The 24,301-nt window shown below is 39.3% G+C and overlaps 1 protein-coding gene across 3 annotated transcripts in view; it reads right to left on the bottom strand.

The window, feature by feature from the left end:
• The window catches only part of crtc3 (CREB regulated transcription coactivator 3), a 51,099-nt gene that overhangs the window by 21,049 nt on the left and 5,749 nt on the right, over positions 1-24,301 (bottom strand). For 2 of the 3 annotated variants that reach the window (XM_017458558.3, XM_017458557.3), the window contains exons 2-6: positions 20,436-20,546; positions 18,520-18,651; positions 11,814-11,875; positions 5,928-5,990; positions 4,647-4,750 (exon numbers count right to left, since the gene is read on the bottom strand). In XM_017458558.3, the coding sequence (XP_017314047.1) occupies positions 4,647-4,750; positions 5,928-5,990; positions 11,814-11,875; positions 18,520-18,651; positions 20,436-20,546 (472 nt within the window). The remainder of the gene's footprint in view (positions 1-4,646; positions 4,751-5,927; positions 5,991-11,813; positions 11,876-18,519; positions 18,652-20,435; positions 20,547-24,301) is intronic. The other variant, XM_017458559.3, reaches the window with a different exon arrangement.

Genomic DNA, 24,301 nt, shown 5'->3' with positions numbered 1-24,301 from the left:
CTTGACTCTACACACATTCTGGATCAAAGGCTTATCCAAGATCAACTACACAAACCTATGTCCCATGCCTAAGCCGTAAGTAAACACTAGTTATATTTACAGGATGCCCAACTGCCTAAGTTCATGTGGTGAAACTGAAGAACATAATGAATATTGCTCTAGAGGTGCTCATATAAATAGAATAGTTTCATCCTGTTCCTATGGGAGGGGGAGCAGGGGGGCTGCTACTGCTGTTTCAAAACACCTTTAATAACACTTGTGTTAAACTGGATGAAAAAGCCGGTTTCTACATGTTGTGAAAAAAGAATCGGTTGGTTTTACCTAACCCTATCCGACACTGTGTCTGCACTGCTGAGCTCGGAGTCTCTGTGCCAAAAAGTTTATTTAATCCCAACTGTCAGTCAGCTCTATAAGTATACCTTTCTCGTCAGCTAGAACTCCTCAAAAGCTCTGAGCTGCAGGTTGTTCCAGTCTCATATCTGCCCTGGATACTTCACCCAACATCCTGTTAAACATGTCAACTAAACTACATTCACACTCTGCCTGAGCTAGATCAACTCCCTAGATCGACCCAGTCACCCAGGTAGCCCACGCGTGGTCAATCCAGAATGTGTTTCTAGCTCAAAACAGTTATTACATGAAGTTTGCTTTTATTAACTTGGCAAATGTTTTGGGCTAAAGTAATTTCTAATTCTACAAACAACAAAAAGAGTTAAATGTTTTCCTCCAGGGCACAACAGTGGCTCCCTGCCAGTCGTTGCTTTTACTAGAACAGAATTGTATCCGCTAAGCTATAGTTTTACCTAGGGCAACTGGCACAGAGCACCCAAACTGCTAAGGTTTACAAATCACCTCAACTTTTTTTAAACTGTCAGTAAATGTAAAACAGAGGCACAGAATCCATTACACAATACACGTCCTTGCTTACAGTAGTCTTCTCCTCTCACAATACAACAATGTCACCCATAAAATAATCACACTAAGGAAAATGGCCAACCATGCAGTCAGAAAACATGATACAGTGACTGTGTGTGTGTGTGTGTGTGTGTGCGCGCATGCATGTGTGTGTGTGTGTGTGTGCTGCTCCATATGAAAGCAATGCACAGTGAAACAGCGTGATTGAAAAAGTAATTCCGCTCTCGGGCCTGAAGTTGACTTTTGGGACCCGAGTGATACGGTCACTCCGAGTGAGCGTTTAAAGACGGCAGCAGTCACTGACCCCCATGCTGGTAAATACTAAAATATAAAAATATAGTCACGGTCACCTATAACAGAATTGTCTTATTCTGTTAACCGTTTGGGGGGAGGGGGGGAGGGAGGCTAGAACTTCAGTTTTGTTCATGTTGTTTACGCTAATTAGCACGAAATAAATGCGCAAAATAACAATGTTGTTTTCTTTTTTCTTTTATTAAACCATCACTGGGGGGCGGTTACCATGGTAACTCCTCTACATCCAGATGGACAAGTAAGAGAAACAACTAAAGAGCATGCTGAAACAACACCAAGTAGAACAACGAAAGAAACGCCAACACTTCTGCTAGAGTCTTTCATTCACAGAAAGAAGCCTTCTTTTTGACTGACAGCAAAAACCACAGTACTCTTTCCTTGGCATGTTGGGCGAACACGCTGATACAAGGAGCTTGGGGAAAAAAAACAAGCTCTGGAAGTGGGTAGATGCAAACCTTATGTCTCTAAGAGCTGCCTACCTGCCAGGTTGTTTCAATAAGACAGCAGATGAGCTGTCTCACAGGGAGCCTGTGCCCAGGTAACGGGAAATTCACAAGGAGGTGGTTCAGCTAATTTGGAACACCTATGGATGTCGATCTGTGGACAGGCGGACAACTCACTGTCCGGAGTGGTTCATGGGTATGGCAGACAGAGAGGCTTTAGGCCAGGATGCCTTGGCACATGACTAGAATTGCAAGGTCTTCCCAACCATAGAAAGACTTGGGCGCGGCACCCAATTGTGTTTGCTGTGTGCCTTAAGCCGAACCAACGTAAAAAGGCATTTAAGGGACATATCAGAATGAATGTTAAAATAACAGTGAGCGTTCTATGTGTGGAGAAAAAAAACAGAGATGTGGCTTGATCACAAATGATAATCTGGCAACAGGAATGAGCTGGCAATCAACAATCAGTATTTCTACCGTCACCTCAGGATGGTAGTTACAACCATTAATAAGGTTGCAAGCCATTAATAAGGCAAGCCTCAACAAAGAATAAATGAAGTATAAGCTATTTTGTTAGGGAGTAATTCTTGTCGATGTTAACAAGAGCGATAGCAGATATTATATTTTATATCTAAAGAAATTGCTACCTAGCTAACTTGCATAGATATTCATGTAGTGAATTAAGTTATGTTAGCCAGCAAAACTAGTTAGTTGACATTACATAAAGATACCTCGACTGAACTAACTTTAGTATCCAACATGACTTGGTAGATAAAAAAAAAAAAAAAAAAAAAACAAGTTAGGCTGCATTCACCCGTAATGTCTTTTACAAATGAAAGCTGCTGGGCAAAGTGTTGTGTCATTAAAACAAACAAACAAACAAACAAAAACTGCAGCCCATTCAACAGACTACACAATGGGGTTGTTGCCCTATTCTGTCTGGATGGGCTATGGACCTCTGGATCAACTCCAGCATACAGGCTTTTCCACAAGGAGTCACAAACACTCTTGCTTGTTTGATTGTACCATCTATGCATGGGTTTGCATATGGGCAAATGGGCATAGTTTTTTTACTATGGTCTGAAAAACTGGGCGGATCCATCCAAGTGGGTCAGAAGCATGCCTTTCTGGGTCTAAACTAAAGGTGTATGTAGCAGCATCTGAACACAGGTTGATGGTTAACAGCTGAGAGTGCATAAACCATGGTGAAAGTGGTGCTAAAGAGTTTATTCAATTTGCCGAGCCGAGAAGGTGTTGCACAATCCAGTGGGAAAGTGCTATTATTGTCTGGTATAGTGCACTATCCATACAGTGCCCTCCACTAATATTGGCATCCTTGACAAAGAAGGCTGTGAACATTTGTCTTTATTGCTTAACCTTTTGATCTTTTGTTAAAATAAATCCCCCAAATACTCTGCTCTCATGGATATCAAACAATTGCAAACAAAACACAGGTTTATCAAAAAAATATATATCTCTGTTAAATACAGGTGTGCAATACAGGCCACCCGGGACACTTGGGGGGACGAGAATGGCCAGAGGACAAGCATGACATAGCAGCGACATTTTTTAGGCTACTCATGTAAGGTTACGATCACGTACAACAGGTGACATCTTGCCTAGCAGTACTCAGAAAGGAAAAGAGCACATGGAAACACTCCACTAGTTCTGGAAAAAACCCAGCCTGGCAGTCCTAGCCACTGAACCATGATTTTTTTTCCATGGAAATGCAAATACATAGAAGAGCCAATCAGATTGCAATGTTCAGGACACCATAACTTGTGGCCAGAAAAGTGTGCAAAAAGACATCACTTTTTGTATAAAATCACTTCTATAGGCTGAATCTGAATGCTAAGCAAAAAATAATATTGGACATGAGTGTTTATTGACTCACAAGCTTAATGTGCTTAGCTGTTTGTGCCAGAACGTGGTGGCAGACCTATTTTACTTATTTAGAGTCCAACTGTGTTATCACACACACACATACATATATGTGTGTGTGTATATATATACACACACACACACACACACACACGCATATATATATATATATATATATATATATATATATATATATATATATATATATATATATATATATATATATATATATATATATATATATATATATATACGCATATATTTATATTTTTAAAGAAAACTCTATTAGCGCCATTACAGATCAGACGCATTTAAATTAAAATGATAAAGTGTAATATTATTTTAGCTATAATAACGCTGCGCTACACCAATACAACAGAGTTGTTTCCAATCCCGGTACAGAGGACCTCATTCACTGCATTTTTTTGAGTTTTTGGTTTTATTATTTCGCTCCGACATCTAATTAAAGCACATAAAAGGCTTGATAATTATCCAATGAGTTGAATCCGGTGTGGAAGAGCAGAGAAAACAAAAACGCGCAGTGCATTTGATCCCCAGGAGAACTGTCATTTTGAAACAAAATAAACAGGCTGAACACCGAGACAAAGCACTTCCCAGAGGGCCGCGTCTGCATGGATGGCACACATCGGGGATATCCGTGTTACGGTGCATAAACTACAAGCAGTGTTTTCTGTTAATCAGTAAACCATTGCTTACTCAACAAACCTCCGAATAACCAGAATCAGCGTGACATACACATATATAGCAGAGGATTCCAGCACTGTGCGATCTACAGCTTTCATAACGTACAGTAATTAATGACAGTCTATCATCCAGCAGAGAGGAATGCCAGCACTGCTCTCATTCAGACATGCGTTTGTAATAATCCAGAAAGGTTATATTAAATGGTCATCGCCCACACACAGAGCACGCTATCCTGGCCTACATGCCACCCACACAAACGCTGCCGTTGTTTATGGGTGTGCTATGTTCAGTGTTTTTGCTCATTTTGACTGCTTTTGGGTTATCGAACAAACCTATATACACACAATGGATTATAATTACACTTTGAAAGGTGAAGCGAGAGGTGCTCACCGTTGCGCTGGGGTGGCCCTCTGCCCGTCTGCTGGTTCCCGCTGAACGGGTCCTGCGGGTTCGGGTTCATCGCACTCGTATGCAGCGCTGAATCTGAGTTGGTTCTGTGTGGAGGAGGACAGAGAGTAGCAGGAAAGATGGGGAAAGAAAAAAGAAAAGAAAAAAAGGGGGGGGGGGGGGGGGAGACTTGATTATTGCCATGCTGGGTCTAGAAGCATATAGAATAACAGGCTTAAGTGAGTCTCGGGCCTGAGAGCGAACACATGCAAGTAAGACACACAATTACCCCCTCCCTTCTCCTCACTGTCCTCTTAAACCAGTTACACATTAGATCTCTCTCAAGGGCTCTTCAGAAAGCTCCGGTTCTTTTCTGGCTCTCTTTGCCAAGCACACACTCAATCCAGAGCTCAAACATTAATCATTACACATGAAAGGTGAATACAAAGCATTTTTCTCTGACATGGGGCTAATGCTTTAAGTGTTTGTGCACTGGGACAGAAAAGAAGCATGGCAACAGGCTATAAAAGTTTGTTTTGGTATGTCACACCGAGACCGGACTCAAATCCCAATTCATTTTCTTCATTTGGAACTAATACATGAACATTACTAACATAGCACAATATAATAAGGTGTTAATGAATAAACAGCTCTAAATACACCAAGTTTGCTAAATTACCTTACGATACAGTGATTAATTTCTTCCGAACTGAGCTGAATAGCAGGTTTAACAGGCTGCACAGCTCTATAAGCGATTTACACTAAATTTACTGTGAATAAAAGCAGAATTCTTCTCTTCACAACAAACATGTTAATTAACTCAGAGCCAACATTTTTATTATGGTACAGTATATTCGTTATTACAAATTCAAAGAAACAAAGGAGCTGAGAGCCTAAATTCATCATCGTCATATATATTTCCAAGTTCATGCTTTTATTTCTAGTGGAAAGATTCAGGTCCAGTGTATTTCAAAGCAATTACAGATTAGCAGAAACTTAGAATCCCTAATCGGGTTAGTTTTAATATAGAAGTGTCTGCCGCATTCATTTGTTATTCTTGTGAGAGCCAAATATGATTGAAGCAGAAAAGAATATAGAGACCATAATTAGTGAGTTGGATGCAATCACCTTGACCTTGTGAGGGGAGGCATAATCATGAAGTACATTACGAGACAAATCAAATAAGAGGAGTGTGTGTGAGGAACAGAAACAGAAAATAGGAGACAGAAAATCCAGAGGAGCTGATCTAGAGATGAAAATAGGAGTTCGAAGGTCAAAGGTCACCTGTTGAGTTGTGATATTAATCTAAACCCAGGCCGTTTCTCTTCGGTCCATGGCTGCTGTTCCCTTTGGAAATGGAAACAATCGTGTGTTACTGACCACCAAACACACACACACATACACAGGGTCTGGAGCTCATGGCTCAGGGGGTTAGTAGAGGGAAACAAGCGACAGGACAGAGAGAAGGGCAGAGAGAGAAGAGAAGCTGTGGAGGAAAAGAAAGAGTGGCAGCGTAATGTGGCATTCTGCAGTCAACACGAGCCTCGGCGGGCCTGCGGGAACACGCAAACAGAGCGGTACGCGTCGCAGCGCAGTCCCCGGTGTTAACTCATCCCAGGCACACTTTGCTGATTTACTGCTTCAATTATACTACAGGGACAGCCACGTGTGGGAACAGATCAGAGAACAAACAAAAGTGCTGCAATATCTACAGCGTTTAAAACGATGAATAAAGCATACAAATCAACAAACATGAAGAACATGTCGTGAACACCGAAGACAACTGTTTAGACAAATCGAATAAAACAGCTGCATTAAACTGCTCTCCAAGAATACCTCTAATATGCCAGTACACATCAGACCACTACAAAGCAAACTCAGTATGCGTAACAGCAAATCAAGCATGTGGGGAAAGGCATAGTTTCTGTACCAGATTCTGCATGTTATGAAGCCAGATTCCAAAGCAACAGCTCTCTATATATCTCTATACATGTTGTTTTCTAACATGATTAAGGAACAAGGATTATGCATTTTTTTTCTTTTTAAAATTTTTTTTTTTTTTAATTTAAGGATTAAAACTAGAGATGCACCGATACTAAATTTCTCAGCCGATACCGATAACCGATTAATCAGAGTGATATCGGCCGATACTGATAACCGATAGTTCTGCCTTTTATACCTTCTGTTAAATGAATAATAATTAATTCCACAATTCTGTAAGAAATGCAAATAAAAAATTTACTCTCTCCATTTCAACAAGTTGTTTCACAGTAACTGGTCTCACAAACAGAAAACGCATTACTCACATTTACATTAACACATGAACTAAATACTGAAGATTAAATGAAGATTTCTTAACTTATTGAATGTTATTAATTCATATTAACATTGACTGAATTCTAAAAAAAAAAAAAAAAAAAAAAAAAAAAAAAAAAAAACACCCTCCTCTTAGGCCTCACATTCACTCACCACGAACAAAAGCATTTCTACTTCATCCTTGAACACCAAAACTGGTAATATATAGGCCTAATATAAACCTTTTTCTGATGATAATAACTCATTAACATTAGCTGCATATGAAATATACTACTCTACAAATATATTTTTCTGTGCAATATATACTACTTTTTTGTCACTCATCTTCATTTAAATCTTTCAGCGGTGTACTGGCGCTTTAATTCAGCGCGAGTAGCACGGAGGAAAAAAATTTGACTCAACACCGCATCGATGCTGTTCACTTCCGGTGTAAACTGCAGTTTTTTCGTCATTCCACAAAAGAGACATCATCTTTACACACAGCATGAAAGCGATGCGTTTTCCCGCCCTCTTTTGATTGACAGGATATAATCAGCCCTGATCAGCGGATGTTTTTAAACTATCGGCCGACAACAGGAAAAACAGCCTTTATCGGCAGATACTGATTATCGGCCGGTACAGCGGTGCATCTCTAGTTAAAAGATCTTAAATTTTCTACTCTGCAGAAAATGGTTATACATATTATACATAACACACAAAAAAGGATCAGAAAATGGCATCTACCTGCTATGTCATATACTGGACTCCAACATTGTTTCACATTTCCATGTAAAGCCTTTTTACCACCACCACCTTCTGAACTGTATTAGGATTTAACAGGAAGGGCCATATGGCGCGCTCATCTTCCATCTTTGCAGATATCATGGAGAGCACATTAAAGATGGCGCACTCAAAATAGATGCAGAGAGTAACCATGAAAACATGCAGAACACATGGATAACCAGACAAATACCAATACTTGGGAGCAATGACCGACCACTTTAAAAAAAAAAAAAAAAAAGTCTGGCCCACTACAGAGCGATTTATATACCCAGTGGGCCACTCGTGATTTTTTTGTGTCATTTAAAGCCTAACTGCTTGATAGCGAGCATGAAAACATTAGAGCCACCAAGGCGCTAGACAGATTGTTGAATGAATGCATATTACTGTTGGACCACACTTCCAATATATGTCTCCGAGATAGGTTGCTGTTTAGAGGGTGCCCTCCCACGAACAGCCCAACTAAAAAAAAACAGTGAAAGGGTGGAGGGAGCGTGGGACCTGGAGAGCAGCCGTGACCCTGAGATTTGACCCGGCCCAGCTGGGTTCCACTGGGACACCATATAGACCCTGCCCAGTCCTCAGAACCAGGCCAAAACCATTCGACCCACACTTCAGAAGGACGGAATTTCCCTCAGGAGAGCTCCGTCCTCGTCTACGAATGAAAACCAACATCGTTGAACAGGCAGCAGACTGAAATGAGCATTTTTGTTGCGTTGAAAGGCTTCCAATTTTACACTATATAAATATTCTTATCAAACCAGACTTGGAAAGTTCGTGCACCATCTATCAAGACGTGAGAAAGGTTTCTGGCAAAAATAGCATCTCAAATATGCTCATGAAAAATTAACTAGGAAATCATTGGTCAACAAACCTTTAAGCTCTGTGCTGTTCGAGTGCATCAAGTACCTACAGTACTCGCCGTTTGATGCTGAACGGAAAAGCCGCAGCAAACCACACTTTGATGTCGGAAGAGAAATGAAGAGCCCTCTACATTAACAAAGTAGAAACCTACAACAAAAGAGCCACCCACGCTCATGGGGATGACAGGAACAGCTTGATCCTGGCCCGTATACAGGATTGTAAATGCTGATCGGGACAGAGTGGGTTAAACAAGTGTCTATTGCCTCCAACATTTCCAGAAGAAATGCATCGCAGATGTGGAAAGAGCTATAAACATGTCCTGCTCTTCTTTTCCCAAGAGGCATTCGCATCTGCTTCCCAACTGGACAGGACTCTCCATCTTTGCTGGCTAAATACTGGTCTTAGCTAGTGGATATATGCTATGCTAAAACTCGTAGCCCACGGTAACTCTTGCAGCACTCAGGGCCTACCAATATGCAAAGAGAAATTATTACTAACTTTATACTCCATGGAGATATCCTCTCCTAACTCTCAGCTTCTGCTAACCATTGCTAATAAACCATCAAACAGCATAAAGAGAAACACTGGAGTCTACTGTTAACCAAGAAGCAAACCACAGCTCACAAAATCTTGGATAACTGAAGCAATCTCCAATCCATGAAGTCTAATCCAGACCAAAATAAATGACTGCTTAACTTTTCGCTCCCTTCTACCCTGTTTATAACCTTATGCTAAATAGTCAGGCAAACACTGGCAAAAAGGCTGAATCATAGCTCACAGTGAAACATAAGTCTAATTACCCCTACCCCGAGAGAACGGTTTCATAGCTTTAACAGCCTTGTCCTCATAAACATTCCCAGCAAAACTGCCCTCCTCCTGTCATGTAAAGTAAGTACCGATAAATATAGTCATCCTTGTCAAGATCGGCTTTAACAAGCCTCGTAGAAAAGGTGGTTGTAATGACCAAAAAAAAAAAAAAAGTTAAAAGGATGTAAGGATGAAATCACCCTCAGACTCATCTGACATCAGTCAACCTCTGATGTCTACACAGACAGAGAAAATATATTTCCTGGCCTCGCTGAGGTGACCTCAGATTCCACACTGCCAAAGACGACACCCACCATTCAAAATGAGAACGCCAAGAAAACAAAACAGTCTCACGGTTTTGATATTGTTCACTCATTAAGCCAAGCCTTTAAAATCAAGCACACAAGCCATGCTAGTTTTGGTCGAATCCTGAAGGTCCTGGGCAGAAAGGAAGTGAACTTCTAACACAGTGAGGGCACAATCTGTTATGGGAGGCAGCAGACGGCAAAAGCTTGGCGGAGTGCAGATCTGGCAGATTTAGTTAGTGCTGTTCGCTCTGGGGGAGCACACACACACACTGGAGGAATAGCTACACACTGATCCTTGAAGAAGAAAGACATGGTTAGATCAGAGAGCAAGGCTTAGTTAGTGCTGGAACTTCACCAGGAGCTCATTTTTTAAATAAATAAAATGCTGCATGTCTGAAAACATGAAAAATTAACTGGACAGAATTAAAACACATTCAGCTTTAATGAATCATTATGCAACCAAAGATATATTTATAGATTAGATATAAAATCAAATGTTGTGGGGTTCCAACTAAATCTTGTGTTGCATAATTTATCATAATACCCCGTGTGCATCCTTTGATGCAAGACCACATGGAATAATGTGCTCAGTGCATGTGTAATCATAGGCTCGATGTATATCCAGTGATTACTTATTCAGCTGATTCCTGCATGAGGGAAAATATCAAATACACTCAAAAAAAAAACCCCTCTGTCTGCCTCGTCACACTGCTATCTCATAGTCCGAGATAAACCTTCAGGTTCCGCACTTCTGAAATTCACTATATATACAAATTGGGATCATTTTCGTCTTCCTCGTTTAACTGAATTCATACCATGCCACTGTTGAGCTGTATGGTGGACACACCGTATAATTTAAGTATAATAACAAATGGAGTTATAATTGAGTGTAATGCTACTTAACGAAGGAAAATATTTCATGTTTGATATGGTGACGCTTTCTGCAAGGACATTTTTAGTTAGCATTTCGGAAGGAGTCTCCAGTGTCAGTCCTTTGTAACGGTCTTGAGAAAGCCCAAGAATGGGAGATTTTGATGTATTTTCTTGTCTTCTTAACTTCAAGTGTGAGAAATTGCTATTATTGTCATAATGTAAGTGTTAACAGGAACTTGTTTTGCTGAGAATCTACAACATTCATGAAGGTATTTAAAACAATTCATAAAAATGTATATATTTAAAAAAATATATACATTGTATCTCATTTCTGGTCACTACTGTACTCTCTACCTGGCTGCTACTGTAATAACGGCTATGTCCATATATTGTACAGTGACTGATTTCTTCTGTTTTTGCGTACTAAATCGTTTCAGAAATTAAAACTAAATCTAAGATAAAAAAGAAAGGCAGCTGAAGTAAACACAAAATACAGTTTTTAAATGATAAATGTTATTTATTGAAGCAAAACAAAGTTATCAAATACCAACTGGGCACGTACATGTAGTGCAGCATATGGCTGTCAGCATTCGTGGAACAGAAGGTCGGTCTAAAGCTGCTCTAGCCAACCTGTTTTCAGGTGTAAACAGTGACGGAGGGCGTGGACTCATTCAGTTTCACTCTGAGTACAGTGTGTCAGGCAGGTCACGGTGGAACTGCGATTGAGAAGAAGCCACGCTGGCTGGGCCAGACTGACATGCAAAACATGACTGTACAGAGAGGACGTCCTGCATTAGGCTGTTTATTACAGGCTGCGAGTCACTCGTTAGTAAACACGAGAGGAAAAACCCTCCCCGATTACATTTTAATCCGCGTTAATTTTGGAAGACATGTGCAAGGCAGACTTGTTAGTGTTTATTATTTTGTAAGAGCTTAATCTTGATGGAAGGAACACAGCTAGTGCTATGCTCTGTTATGTCATGTAGTGTTGTGTTCGCGCCACAGACAGAACTGAGAGCACTGACAGTGTGCCATTGTTTCATCTGTTCTGTTACCAAAATAGAAACAGCCAACTGTGGAGCGGGTTTTACTTCAGGCGACATGAAACGAAAACCTCATTTGCTATTGTATATGAATTATTAGCCAGGATAGAGAAAGCAAAACACGCTTCACGTTCCACTTGCCTGCATGCCATTCTAAACCCTCATCTGTGTGTAGCAGCAACTGGACACACAGCACTCACCTTCTCCAGCTGTTGTCTGGGGGAGGCGACAGGTACACTGTTCCGTAAGGAGAACTCTCTGCGTGCTTTAGTCAAGGAAAAGTGTCACTGTCTAACCTGACACACAAACACAGGTACATTTTTTTTAAATTGACATTAGACCTTCCATATTCAGATAAGTAAGAAAAACAGACCCAATAGGATCACGTGATGAAAATGACTTACAGATGTGGTTTCATTTAAAAAAAAAAAAAAAAAAAAAAGATGACAAATGAAGGAGTGAAGTGAGCCTAGAGCGATTATGAAGAACATCTTAAGTAAACATGGTTTCTTCAGCTGCTGCTTAGAGCAGTGTTAACAATACTGACTCGTCATGACTGTTTGTGCCAAATCTCCTGTCAGAGCGAGGCAGAAAGGAGAAACAGAGCAGGAGTGAGTCTGGCGCGTTCTGTTTAACATCTGCTGAAGCCCGAAGAGCCGAGTCATCATTTCTGCACTGAGAACACTACATTCTACACAGCAGTACGACTACCACAGCGCCAACGAAGTCAGCTACTGACCTGGAGCATGACACCACATGAATGACCACCAGCAAACAAAACCCGGCCACTAAAATGTCCCCCTTTCTTTGAAAATAAACCAAAACATTCGAGTCATTCGGGTTCATCTAAAACAATATGCAGCACCATTTCCAAGACACACATGGCACCCTATCCAGAGTTTACACCAGTCTGGCTAGCACTCATTATGATGGGCGTGTGGAGCATAACGCAGTTTGCTTCAACTTTAGGGAGTGAAAATGTTTTCTAGGAAAACTGAGCAAACACTGTACGAGACATCTGGCAAATTTGCTCTTTAGAACCAAATCCTCTTCCCTCTAACAAAATGAAAATGTTAGTGGAAAAAAGTGCAATTAAATAATTTGCCCCAAAAGATTTGAGGCGTAGAGCGCCATTAAAGAACACTAATTATAGTAATTTGCCCACATTATGCACTCATTTTGTAATTTGTCACATTTGCTTGACAGACCTCTTAATATTCACAGAACACTCACCTGTAGAAACATGGTGAAATTAAAAGAACACTAAAACTAACATAACACTACAATAACACCTAAAAATAGAATTATTATTATTATGGCAGAGCTAGAGAAGGGGAGACAAAACTAGAGCATGTACAAACAAATAAAGTAATGAACCAATGAGATGAGCTTGAGCAGCAGCATGAGACTACCTTGATTCCAAGATATCTGAAATCCTTGTGACATCACACCCTCTTTCGTTTCCTCTGTTTGAACATTACATTTATCAATTAAAAAAAAATTGTAGTGGTTATTTATTTATTTATTTATTTATCATCACTAGCTACCTTTGGATAGATAGAACATTTTGACAGCATATGAATGAAAAGCCCCGCCCAAATTCATGTACACAGCACGGTCCTCGACACACATCTAAAGACAACCTACAACTATTTTTGTAAAAGTACATTAGGAGCTGAATGTATTTTTTTTAATCTCAGAAATAATCAAAATAAGAGATAATCCAGTTAAAGTTTAGTTCTTGTTATGTTTTTTCTTTAATCAGCTGTCTTAAAAATCTGCAAATATGGAGTTTGAAATATGGACAAAGTTCTGAGCACTGGTTTTATATACAGTCTGAAAGTATTGGCGCAGAAAGGCCAGTTCTTTTCTCTCTCTCTCTCTCTCTCTATACACTGAAGACATGTAGGTTTGAGATCAAAAGATTGTACGAGACAACAGATCAGAATTTCATTTCCTGATATTTACATCTAGATGTGTTAAACAACTTAGAACATGGCACCTTTTGTTTGAACAGACCCATTTTAAAGTGATCAAAAATATTGGAACACATGGCTGACAGGTGTCCAGGTGTGCCTTGAGAGATTGATTGTTTAAAAGAATTAATAGCTATGAATATCTACTCTTGATTTAAGCCCTGGGTTTCACCTGCAAAGACTCCATTGTTGTTAAAAAGGATAAACCAACATGAAGACCAGAGAGCTGTCTATGGGAGACAAAGCGAGCCATTGTACAAAAATTGGGAATAGCCAGTACAACAATTTGACATGTCCTAAAAAAGAAAGATACCACTGGTGTGCCAACAACCAGCCATGGAAAAGATCATCCAAGGAAAACAGCAGCAGCTGATGACAGAAACATTTTAACACATCTGTTTAAAACATCTAAATGTAAATACCAGGAAACGAAAGCTGGAATTCTGATCTATTGTATCATTCATCTTTTGATCTCAAATCTAAATGTTTTTGGTGCATAGCAAAAACAAAAGAATTGTTCCAGTACTTTCTGAGGGGTGTGTATCAATCTCAAATGCAGTATTGCCACAGCTTAAAAGGGCATAAACATTCAATTTACAACTGAAGCTAAATCGGGATTTTGAGCAGCATACATCAGATCTCAGACCATCAAAGAAAAATGTATACATCTCAATCTGCTGAAGCATGTTTTTAATACACAATAAACAGAACGAACACACTGCTCATAGTTCAATTTAGTTCGTCTTTTTTGCACTAGGCATGTGTGATTTTTTAACGATTTCATTGTCCCTACACATTCTTACACAGCTACAATATCCAGTGATATTTACTCCAGTTATATTACCAAGCCTGACACCCTTTACACATTTTGCTTGAGAGCTCTACAGTTTAACATCAGTGTACGTACATTGCTACGAGTTATCACGTAAAAAAATATGCCAAAAGACCAGTCTTATTCTCCCCATTAAACTGGGAAATGACCCAACTACCATATGAACGTAGAATGATTTGCACAAGTGTTTTAAACACTCCGATATCAACTGACAGTAACAGGAAGCCCCGCCCCTTTCCCAGCATATCGCATGACTTTGTCTAGACTTGGGGAGAGATATTGCGTTCTGTCGAGGTAAATGGAGAATATTTTGAGTACATAAATATGAAATAGTCTATCAATCCATATTTGACGTACCTAATATTAGACAAGTATTTTGTTTCACATCAATTAACAAAATTTGGTTTTCATTCAAAAGAGTAAAAAGGCTGATATTTCTGTGAAAGAAAAAAAAAAAAAGATTAAATAGGCCTACAACAAAGTGTCAAATCGAACGCTTAGAAATAATGTTAATGGTGATGATAATTAGAAAGCGATTTAAGAAATACTGTTTTGTTCCTCCTGAACTGGCCAGCACGCATACACACACGCGCGCGCACACACACACACACACACACACACACACACACACACACACACACACACACACTCTGATTCAACAGGAGCAGATTAACAGAGAAAATATTGACCATGTGGACATTAGACAGCGGCGTTTTTGTGATTGCCAGCAACTGGTTCCTGACTACACTGCTGTTAATAGCACATCATTCTATGGAAGTATTTTGTGGACAATTTTCAAAGGCAACTGCAAATTGTATTTGCAACTGCGCTTCCCATTTGTGGACGCATAAATTGAGACCTAATGCAAATGAAAATGCAAATGGTGTATTGCTTCATTTTTCGTTTACACGAACGTACAGGAAACGCAAAAGTCCATTTACAACATGTCTTTCAAATTATGACCCTGTCATATTGAACTAGCAATAGCAGTTACCCCGTTTGCTATTTTACTTCCTTGGTGTTGCGTATGGAGCCTGCCAATATTCAAATGGAATCGCAAATCCCTTTGCATTTCCGATGCCTTGCACAAAAACCTGCCAATCAGTGTTGGGGCGGGAGTATACTACATGGCATGTTTGTATTTGGAGGTGACGTCAGTCAACCGGATTTTAGAGCACCTTGGCCATAAATAAAGCATCAGCAGTTTAAAGTTTTTGATGGGATTTAATTTTAACTGTAACAAATTGCCTGTAAAACTAACCAGTTTCCACAAGAAAACATTACTCCTGGAAGTTGGCTTTCAAACATAACTTTTCACCTCACGAATGCACTGTGTGGAATGACCCCCATGTTTAGCTTAAGAAACAGGACCTTATTTGAGAAAAAAATGTGTTGAGAAGAATATCGTTTTCATTTCAAATTTAATTGAGGATGCACTTCGTTACAAAAAAATTTACAAAGGATAAGAACGTTGTGGCATGATGTGACAATGATGTGACACGTGTTGAGTATTCAAGGTTAATTAATGGCATATCACTTTACCTTCTTCATCTTATAAAATCCTCAATGCAATATTCAACATTAAATGAAGAACCACCTCGCCTGATGATCGGAGTGTATTTCTTAGATCACAAGTGCAACATAAAACTTATTAGAAAAACTTTATGTGAGCAGTGTTGCTCTGAAATCTACGGTTTAATGGCGACAGATTTATCCTTCATTATCTTTAAATAAAGCATCAGCACAGTCGTCTGGACAGCATATCTTCCTTCATGGCCGTGAACTGTGACTGACGTCACTGCCAAATACAGTTGCAATCAAAATTATTCAACCCCCATTGCAAATCAGGTTTATTGTCAAAACTTACAGACTTTTAGTTGTTTGTAATGAACAAATCAAACAAAAGAAATGTAAATAGTTCAACACAACGAATGCTTCAAGCGGTTTCCCCAAATTCAACTGAAAATGCAATTTATAATGACTTCTCCAGGTTCAAAATTATTCAACTCCCTGAACAGAATCCCTCACAACAGCACAAATATGAAAAACAAGTGTTGTCTCAAGCATACATGATGCATCTAATCGAGGGTTTCATTAGTTGCACCAGGTGTGCTTGAGCTGGAACATATGAAGTACCTGAACTTGCCAAGGGCAGAAAATATATGAAATACCTGGACGGATCAGAAAAAGGAAGCCATCAACAGCTGCAAAAAGATTTGTGAGAAGTCAGGTTGTGAAAAACCCTCGAATGAGTGCAAAAGATCTGCAGTAAGACTTGGTGGCAACATGTACTGAGGTTTCAGTGAGCAGAGTAAGGCACGTACTAAACGCAGAAGGTTTCCATGCCAGAATTCCAAGACGTACACCACTACTGACCCAAAAGCACAAGAAAGGTCTGCTCAAAATCCTATAAATAAACCACAGAGGTTTTGGGATTCTGTTCTGTGGAGCGATGAAACAAAACTGGAACTTTTTGGCACAATGGATCAGCGGTATGTCTGGAGGAAGAAGAATGAAGAAAGAACACTCTGCCCACATGCAAGCATGGTGGTGGCTCGGTGATGCTCTGGGGCTGCTTTGCTCTGCCTTCCAGCATGTGGAAGGCAAGATGGATTCACTGAAGTATCAGGAAATCCTAGGAGAAAACGTCATGCCGTCTGTGAGGAAGCTGAAGCTTGGGCGTCGTTGGACCGTCCAACAGGACAAGAGTGCTCTACCAAGTACTAAAGATGCTTTCCATGAAGGGGTTGAATAATTTTGAGACTGGTGAAGTCATTATAAGTTGCATTTTCAGTTGAATTTGGGGAAACCACTTGAAGCATTTTTTTGTGTTGAACTATTTCAGTTGCTTTTGCTTGATTTGTTCACTGCAAACAGCTGAAATTCTGAAAATTTTGACAATAAACCTGATTAGCAATGGGGCTTGAATCATTTTGATTGCAACTGTACAAAAACGCCATGTAGTATACTCCAACCCTCAACACTGATTGGCAGGTTTGTGTGCAAGGCATCGGAAATGCAAATGCAAAGGGATTTGCGATTTAATTTGAATATTGGCAGGTTCCAAACGCGACACCAAGGAAGTGAAATAGCAAACAGGGTAACTACTATTGCTAGTTCAATATAACTGGGCCATAACTCGTAAGGCATGGGAAATGCAGTTGCAAATAGACTTTGTGTTTCCATTTTAAATTTGGCAGACACTGTACATAAACAAATTTACGCATCCACAAATAGGAAAGGCCGTTGCAATTACAGTTTGCAATTGCTTTTGAAAACTGACCGCAACATCTAAAACGGTGGAAATGCTCATTTTCCTGTCTTTTTTAAACTACTGGTTGTAGATGTTAAATTGTTACTCAAACTGTTTATAGAAAAATCGCAAATGGGGAGAAATTCATATCGCACAAGCCTATTTCACACCAGTGTTAACAACAATGTATGTGGTATAGCATAAAAAAAGATATATACATAACCTATAACCAATTGAGTGGGTTCGTAGGTAAATAGATTTACCACCAGGAAAAAAAAAAAACTAAATAATGCATCCAGTATAATCGCTACATTTTCATAAAGTGGTGGAAGATGGTCAGAGCTGAAGTTCGTCTGTTACTGTGGACTAACCCCAAATCTCACATATGCAAAAAGCCCTCAACACACACAGAAACATCCAAACACACACACACATGGCTACTACTCACCTGCAGCAACATCATCATACTTCAATGAGCGCTGTACGGTAAGATACAGTCAAGACCAGCATTGACCCTATGGCTTTAAAAACAGCTGCCCACATGAACAAAGGTCAACCTGCACTCATGCATATAACTACTTGCTCACACACACACACACACACACACACACACACACACACACACACACACACACACACACACACACACACACACACAAATGTGCATATAAATTCTGTTCATGTCCAGAAAACAGGACTCTCTTCATGGTAAGTTTAAAAATAGAAAAAGCTGCTTCTTTTCTTTTTTTACGTTATTTATGATATTTCAAACCTAATAGGATTTGATACTCCATGCTGTAGTCGAGTATAATGCAACACTAGACTGGATTACATGTAAAGGATATCTGCCGTCCATGTTTGTCGATAGGTCTGCGGTGTGGTGAATTGATGCGGTTGCGGTCTCTTTGGACTGCTCTCTCTACCAGACCGTGGTGCCTGGTGCCTCTCACAGAGTCGAGACCAGAGGGAAAGGTGCCCTAAACAGAAACAAGAGAAATGGGAGAATGGAGAGTTTTACTATTATAATCTAGAAAGAGTGGGATTTTATTCATTCCTATGAGAGCACAGGAGCAAACAAAAGATGTGTTTCACAACACAAACACGGTCAAATAACTGCAAATAATTACAGCATGGCGAATAAAAATGGGTAACCTATAGCTTTAGGCAAGTGAAATCTATACATTATGTAATTACAGATGAGATAAACCGGAGAATTTGGTGAAGATATGTCATATTAACAAGTAAATAAAGCCACTTCTGACACTGATATGATCTTAGAAGTAATGAGCCTCTTAGTTCAAGAGCCTACTAGCTGTCTCGTATCGGCGTTTGTCTCCGTTTAGCTAAGAAGGTATGCAAACCCGGAGAGCTATTATCCAGGGAGCCAATACTGTTCCCTGTGGAATGCCTGTGGTGCTCAATCAATGTCACACACACACAGTGCTGAAACTGTGCTTTACCAGTCACATTGTCTAATATTCTGGATACAATGGATGCATCAAACTTCATTAAGCAGAGGTTCTTAAATAACAGCACAGGTTGTATCATACTGAATGCACAAAAATGCCAAAACCATATTTCACACACTGTTACTTGTTTGTCCAAGTACAAGTAGATAACCAATACCACTGGGATCCTGTTCAAGGAGCTACAGAAGATCTAGATCCAACTGACTTGGGGTCATTGGTGAGCCAAAATCAGCCTTTCAGGGTTAATCATGTGTGATGTCAGCACCACTGACTGGCAGTCATTCAAGCCATTTAGTTTGCCTTTTTTTTGGACCAGGTCCAGACACTATGCTTTCCATACAACTGCAACCCTGTCCAGACTCAAGCTCATCCACTAAAGCCCTCCACAGAGGTTTTAGCAAAAAATAAATAAATAAACCCTATGTTTTTGAGCTGATTTTCTTAAGCTTTTGTTTCAACCTTGTTTACACCAAGGTTCAGGAAACTAGTAACCTAATTCTCTGAACAATTCTTTTTAAGAACCAGCCTGCATTAGCACTAGTTTAGGATTTGTTCAACATAGACTTACACTGACAACAAAGATAGACATTTGACTGCCTTTTAGATTGATTGTATCTATTTATACGGAATGTAAAGCTGCTCAAATAAGGTTTTGTTGGCATCACTGAAACCTTGGGCTGGTTTTGTTCCTTTCTCAGGGCTTTAATTCATCATTTATATATATATATATAATAGTTTATAGTTTAATATAATTATATATATAGTTTTTTTTTTTTTTTTTTTTTTTTTTGCCTTTTCTTCAAGAATTTTCAAACCACTGTTTGTGGGGCTATGGGAAGTAATGCTACATTCAAGAAAAACTCATAACTAACCTAAGGAAAAAACAAACAAACAAACAAAAACTAGGGATCAGTATCCAATTCCTCAAAAGAAGCTTTATTCACTGCAACAAGAGCACTTTCACTTGGAGGTACACAACACTTATTCTCCTAAGGGATCCTAAACAGATACAGTTGTTCAAGTCCTTAGAGCATGTTGCCATATCAGGTTTATAACCCAGATCGGCCAGCTACTGATCGAGAAGACCAACTGTGATCTGAGTGGAAGGGGGGAATAAAACAAAAAAAAAAAAATCCTGTGTTTCTTTACATGACCGAGGTTTACAGTTACCATCTCTGAAGAACATTTATGTTAATTCAGTGAGGATACTATTGAAGTTTATCTTCTCCTTAATAAAAACATCTTGCTCGACTCCTTTGACTTGGATAAGTAGAGCAGTACAGGCCATTTACCTGGAAATCAGTGCTGGCATTGCCAATCTGGTTGACGTTGGGCAGGGAACCACCATAGTACTGGGCACGGTTCTGAGATAAACGGAGCTGCTGGAGTTTCTGGAACTGCACCTGTAAAAGAACAAGTAGTGATACGATCAGTGGCTTTATAGTCATTGTTTTTTGCATGAGTAAAGAATTTGCAGTGACCATAAAGTGCATAAATCTTTGGACGATCATTTAAAGTGTAAGAATAAACCCTGAGGACAGGAATTCTTAGAAATGGGTAAATATGTTCAAATGCATGCAATACGAGGCTCTACAAGAGGACAAAGAACATTTAATTCAGAGTCCTAGATAAAGATGTAAATGATCAATTCTGATCAGGAATAAACAAACTGGCATTAGCTCATTCCTGCACTGACAACATAACTAAATGTGAATCTCTGTTTTGTCAACAGTGTGGGTTAGTGCTAAAGCACAGTGCAATGGTCTATGGCACGGGACACTCAAAGCTGTCATTGTGGGCAAAACAGGGATGAGTCAGGGTTGTTGTCTAATCATTGGTCCTGGACAGTCTTCGTGCAGAGCTTGAAAATGTCTCCTGTCTCTAATAAATGTCTGGAAAGACATCTAGAGAAACAACTACTTTTTTTTTTTTTAACACGTTGTAACTCTGACCACAACAGTACAGAAACTTTAAACAATTTAAAGAAACACAATAATAAAAATAAAAGTGTAATGTGTTAGTTCTTTAAAAGTGAAAATCTGGTCAGTGGTGAGATGGAAACCTGATTTCTAAAGTAAAACATTGCAACCTACAGCAAGCCAAGCGAAGGAAACGTCCACAACCACTGCAGAAAACAACCATGATCGTTTCCTTTATATAAAACCTAGACATGATCTAGGGTGCTCATTCAATGTAATGAGTAGTCATTTCCACTTTTAAAAACCATTTAATAGCTAGCCGACATACAATTGGATAAAACTGAACAAATGAGTTTTCTAGTGTTGTGCATATAGTTTACACAAAATTATCATCATCATCATCATCATCATCATCATGTTTATGTTGGAAAATCCATAAAATAACTGATTTATTTGTCTTTCAGTATGATCCTAATAATATGAACAGCAGAATTCCTTTGGCTACAAACTGTGACATGCTGTCTGTAACATAAGCCATCTGGTACGACCATATAGATATTTCGCCAGAAAGTTTTCAAAATGAGAACGCTTCTGTGAAAGAAGTCCAGAAGCAGTTGTTTTTCTCACTTTGGTGACTTTAGTGAAGTGGTGGACTCGCTCACCATCTTTTTATTGCAAAAATGACAAAACGCCTCCTCCATGTTACTGCACGCTCCTTTTTCATCTGCAGTAAAAAGTAACTATAGCCGTGACGGCGTCATTGTCTTTGCGATGAGGCTGTTCCTTAAGTATATAGCGTACAGTGAATATGCTACAAAGTGAAGTAACATACAGAAAAGTCATATTTTCAGTCAGTGTAACTAGAAAAGACTCACAAAATTCACAAAAATACTCGGCTCTCATGGACATCAAACAAAACACAGGTTTATAAGATTTTTTTTTTAAAAACTTTGTTAAATATGTGTGTAGAATAATTATTGGCATGCCTATGAATTCATATGAGGAAAATATATTTGAAGTATACTCCCATTGATATTTAACATTTTTATACCTTAGTGACTAGGAACAGGAAATTTTTCAACCATGACTTCCTGTTTCACATGGGTATAAATATGAGGTAACACGTAGGCCAAATTCCCTTAGTCATACATAATGGGTAAGACCAAGGACTATAGCTGTAATGTGCGGCAAAAGGTTGCTGAGCTTCACAAAATGGGACGAGTCTATAAGAAAACAGCACAAGCATTGAAAATGCCCATTTCCACCATCAGGACAATAATTCAGAAGTTCCAGTCAACTGGAAATGTTATGACTCAACCTGGAATTGGACGCGTGTCTATATTGTCTCACTGCACTGTGAACAGGATGGCTCGAGTGGCCAAAAAATCTCCAAGGATCACAGCTGGAGAATTGCAGTTAGGTAGTTAGTTTCGTCTTGGTTAAGAATTTCATTGGCTAAGGAAGTTTAAAGTTCATTTCTGGCGATGTGATTCGCCAGAAATCGCATAGCCAAAATTGTTTTATTTATTTTTTTTAAGTTGAATTATATTCAAGGAAACCCACTGTTAAAAATACAATAAAGTTCTTCTTTCTTTTTTTTTTTGCTTTTTAAAGTTCAATAAATGCATGATCGCAAGATCTCAATATTGACCAAAATAATCGTGATTATGATTTTTGCCATAAACCAGCAGCCCTAGTTCGGGATATTATTATACAGTGTAATTTCACACAGCACAGTTCTAAAAAGGCTATTAAAGATAGTCAAAAATAAAGTATAGCTATGATGAAGAGTGAACCAATTTCTACAGAACTGTATAGAGCTAATGCTGAGGATACGAACAAGGAGTACATGGGTCACATGCTTTCCACCTGTGGATGGGCAAAACGTAGAACCTGCAGCAGCAGTGTGACAATCAACACTATCCTGCAGCTCAGGGAGTCCAATACTCCTAAGATGTATACTGAGGGCTTTTGGAGCACACTGGAGACTGTATTCAGGAGTGCTTCGATGACATCTTATCATCGAAGTATATTGCCAGCATTAGGATTCACAATTATTAAATAATCAGCTAAGTGCGATTATTTCAGCTAATCAGACTCATTTGAAGTGAATTAACCGTTAGATTCCACAATCACATTTCCATATAAATATTACACACGATCCAAATTCAATACGATGGTCTCTCTATACGACACAAAAAAAAAAAAAAAAAAAAAAAAAAAAAAAAAAAAAACACATTGCCTGAATACGCATTGCCTGAATACGCATTGCCATTTTCGACTGATAAAACATTTTTGTATGATCCATTTAGACTCCGAGCAGCATATAACGAAACCAAACAAAAGCTGTGCGTCAGAACGTAACAAAATGAAACGCGGCTAAGCTTTCACTGGTATGACTCACAAGGAGGCGTGAGTGAAATCACAGGGCTTTTCTTACTCTGCTGTTTGAGAGTTGTGCTGTCAAGTCTTACATGGCTCTCTGTGCTGCTAGAAGTGTTTGTGAATCCTCCATTTTCCACCAGGGAATATGAACTTCCCAATCGCAGCAGTGATTTTTCATGGCAGCACAGTTTGTTGTGTGCGAGCTTAAAAGGGTAATGTCTGAAGCTAAAGCGCTCCCATACACCAGATCTTAAAGGTTTGGGGGAATTTGAGCTTCCAGCTCCTGCTTGCTGCGAACTGCAGTCAGTGGTGCTTTTCCCGATCTGATTTGCTGGTGGAATGGCTCAGTAAAAACAGCGTGGCTTAGGAGAAGGTTTTTTCAGGAGAAGGTGGCTTAGGGTTTTTTCAGACCCCTTGAGCCTTGTCTTATGGACGATACAGAGGATGTCACCTTTTCAGAGATGCGAGTGTGGGCTTGATTAAGTAACGTTTATTAAATGTTTATTACACCTCACATAATATAAGGACTGTTATATAAGGAATATACAACTTCACTATGTAACCTGTTGAATGTATTGTTCGATATGTAAACATATTGAACCTTATGGGAAGCCAAACAACTCAAAAGCTGGTCCAAACTGAGCTACACAGAAGAACCGAACAGTGCGTACAAAATACCTGCGTGACCTACTGAGTAGCACGGCGTGAACCATTCAACAACGCAGCGTGGACCAATTGACATATGCGACTCACTGGACAGTGCAGGTGGGTTTTAACCTCCCAGTTTGGACCAGCTTTTGAACAACTCAAAAGCTGGTCCAAACTGAGCTACACAGAAGAACCACACAGTGCGT

This window comes from Ictalurus punctatus, chromosome 27 (assembly GCF_001660625.3).
Source record: "Ictalurus punctatus breed USDA103 chromosome 27, Coco_2.0, whole genome shotgun sequence".
Lineage (NCBI taxonomy): Eukaryota > Metazoa > Chordata > Actinopteri > Siluriformes > Ictaluridae > Ictalurus > Ictalurus punctatus.
Note: the sequence above shows the minus strand (reverse complement) of the source record. Positions and strands in the feature narration are given on the sequence as shown.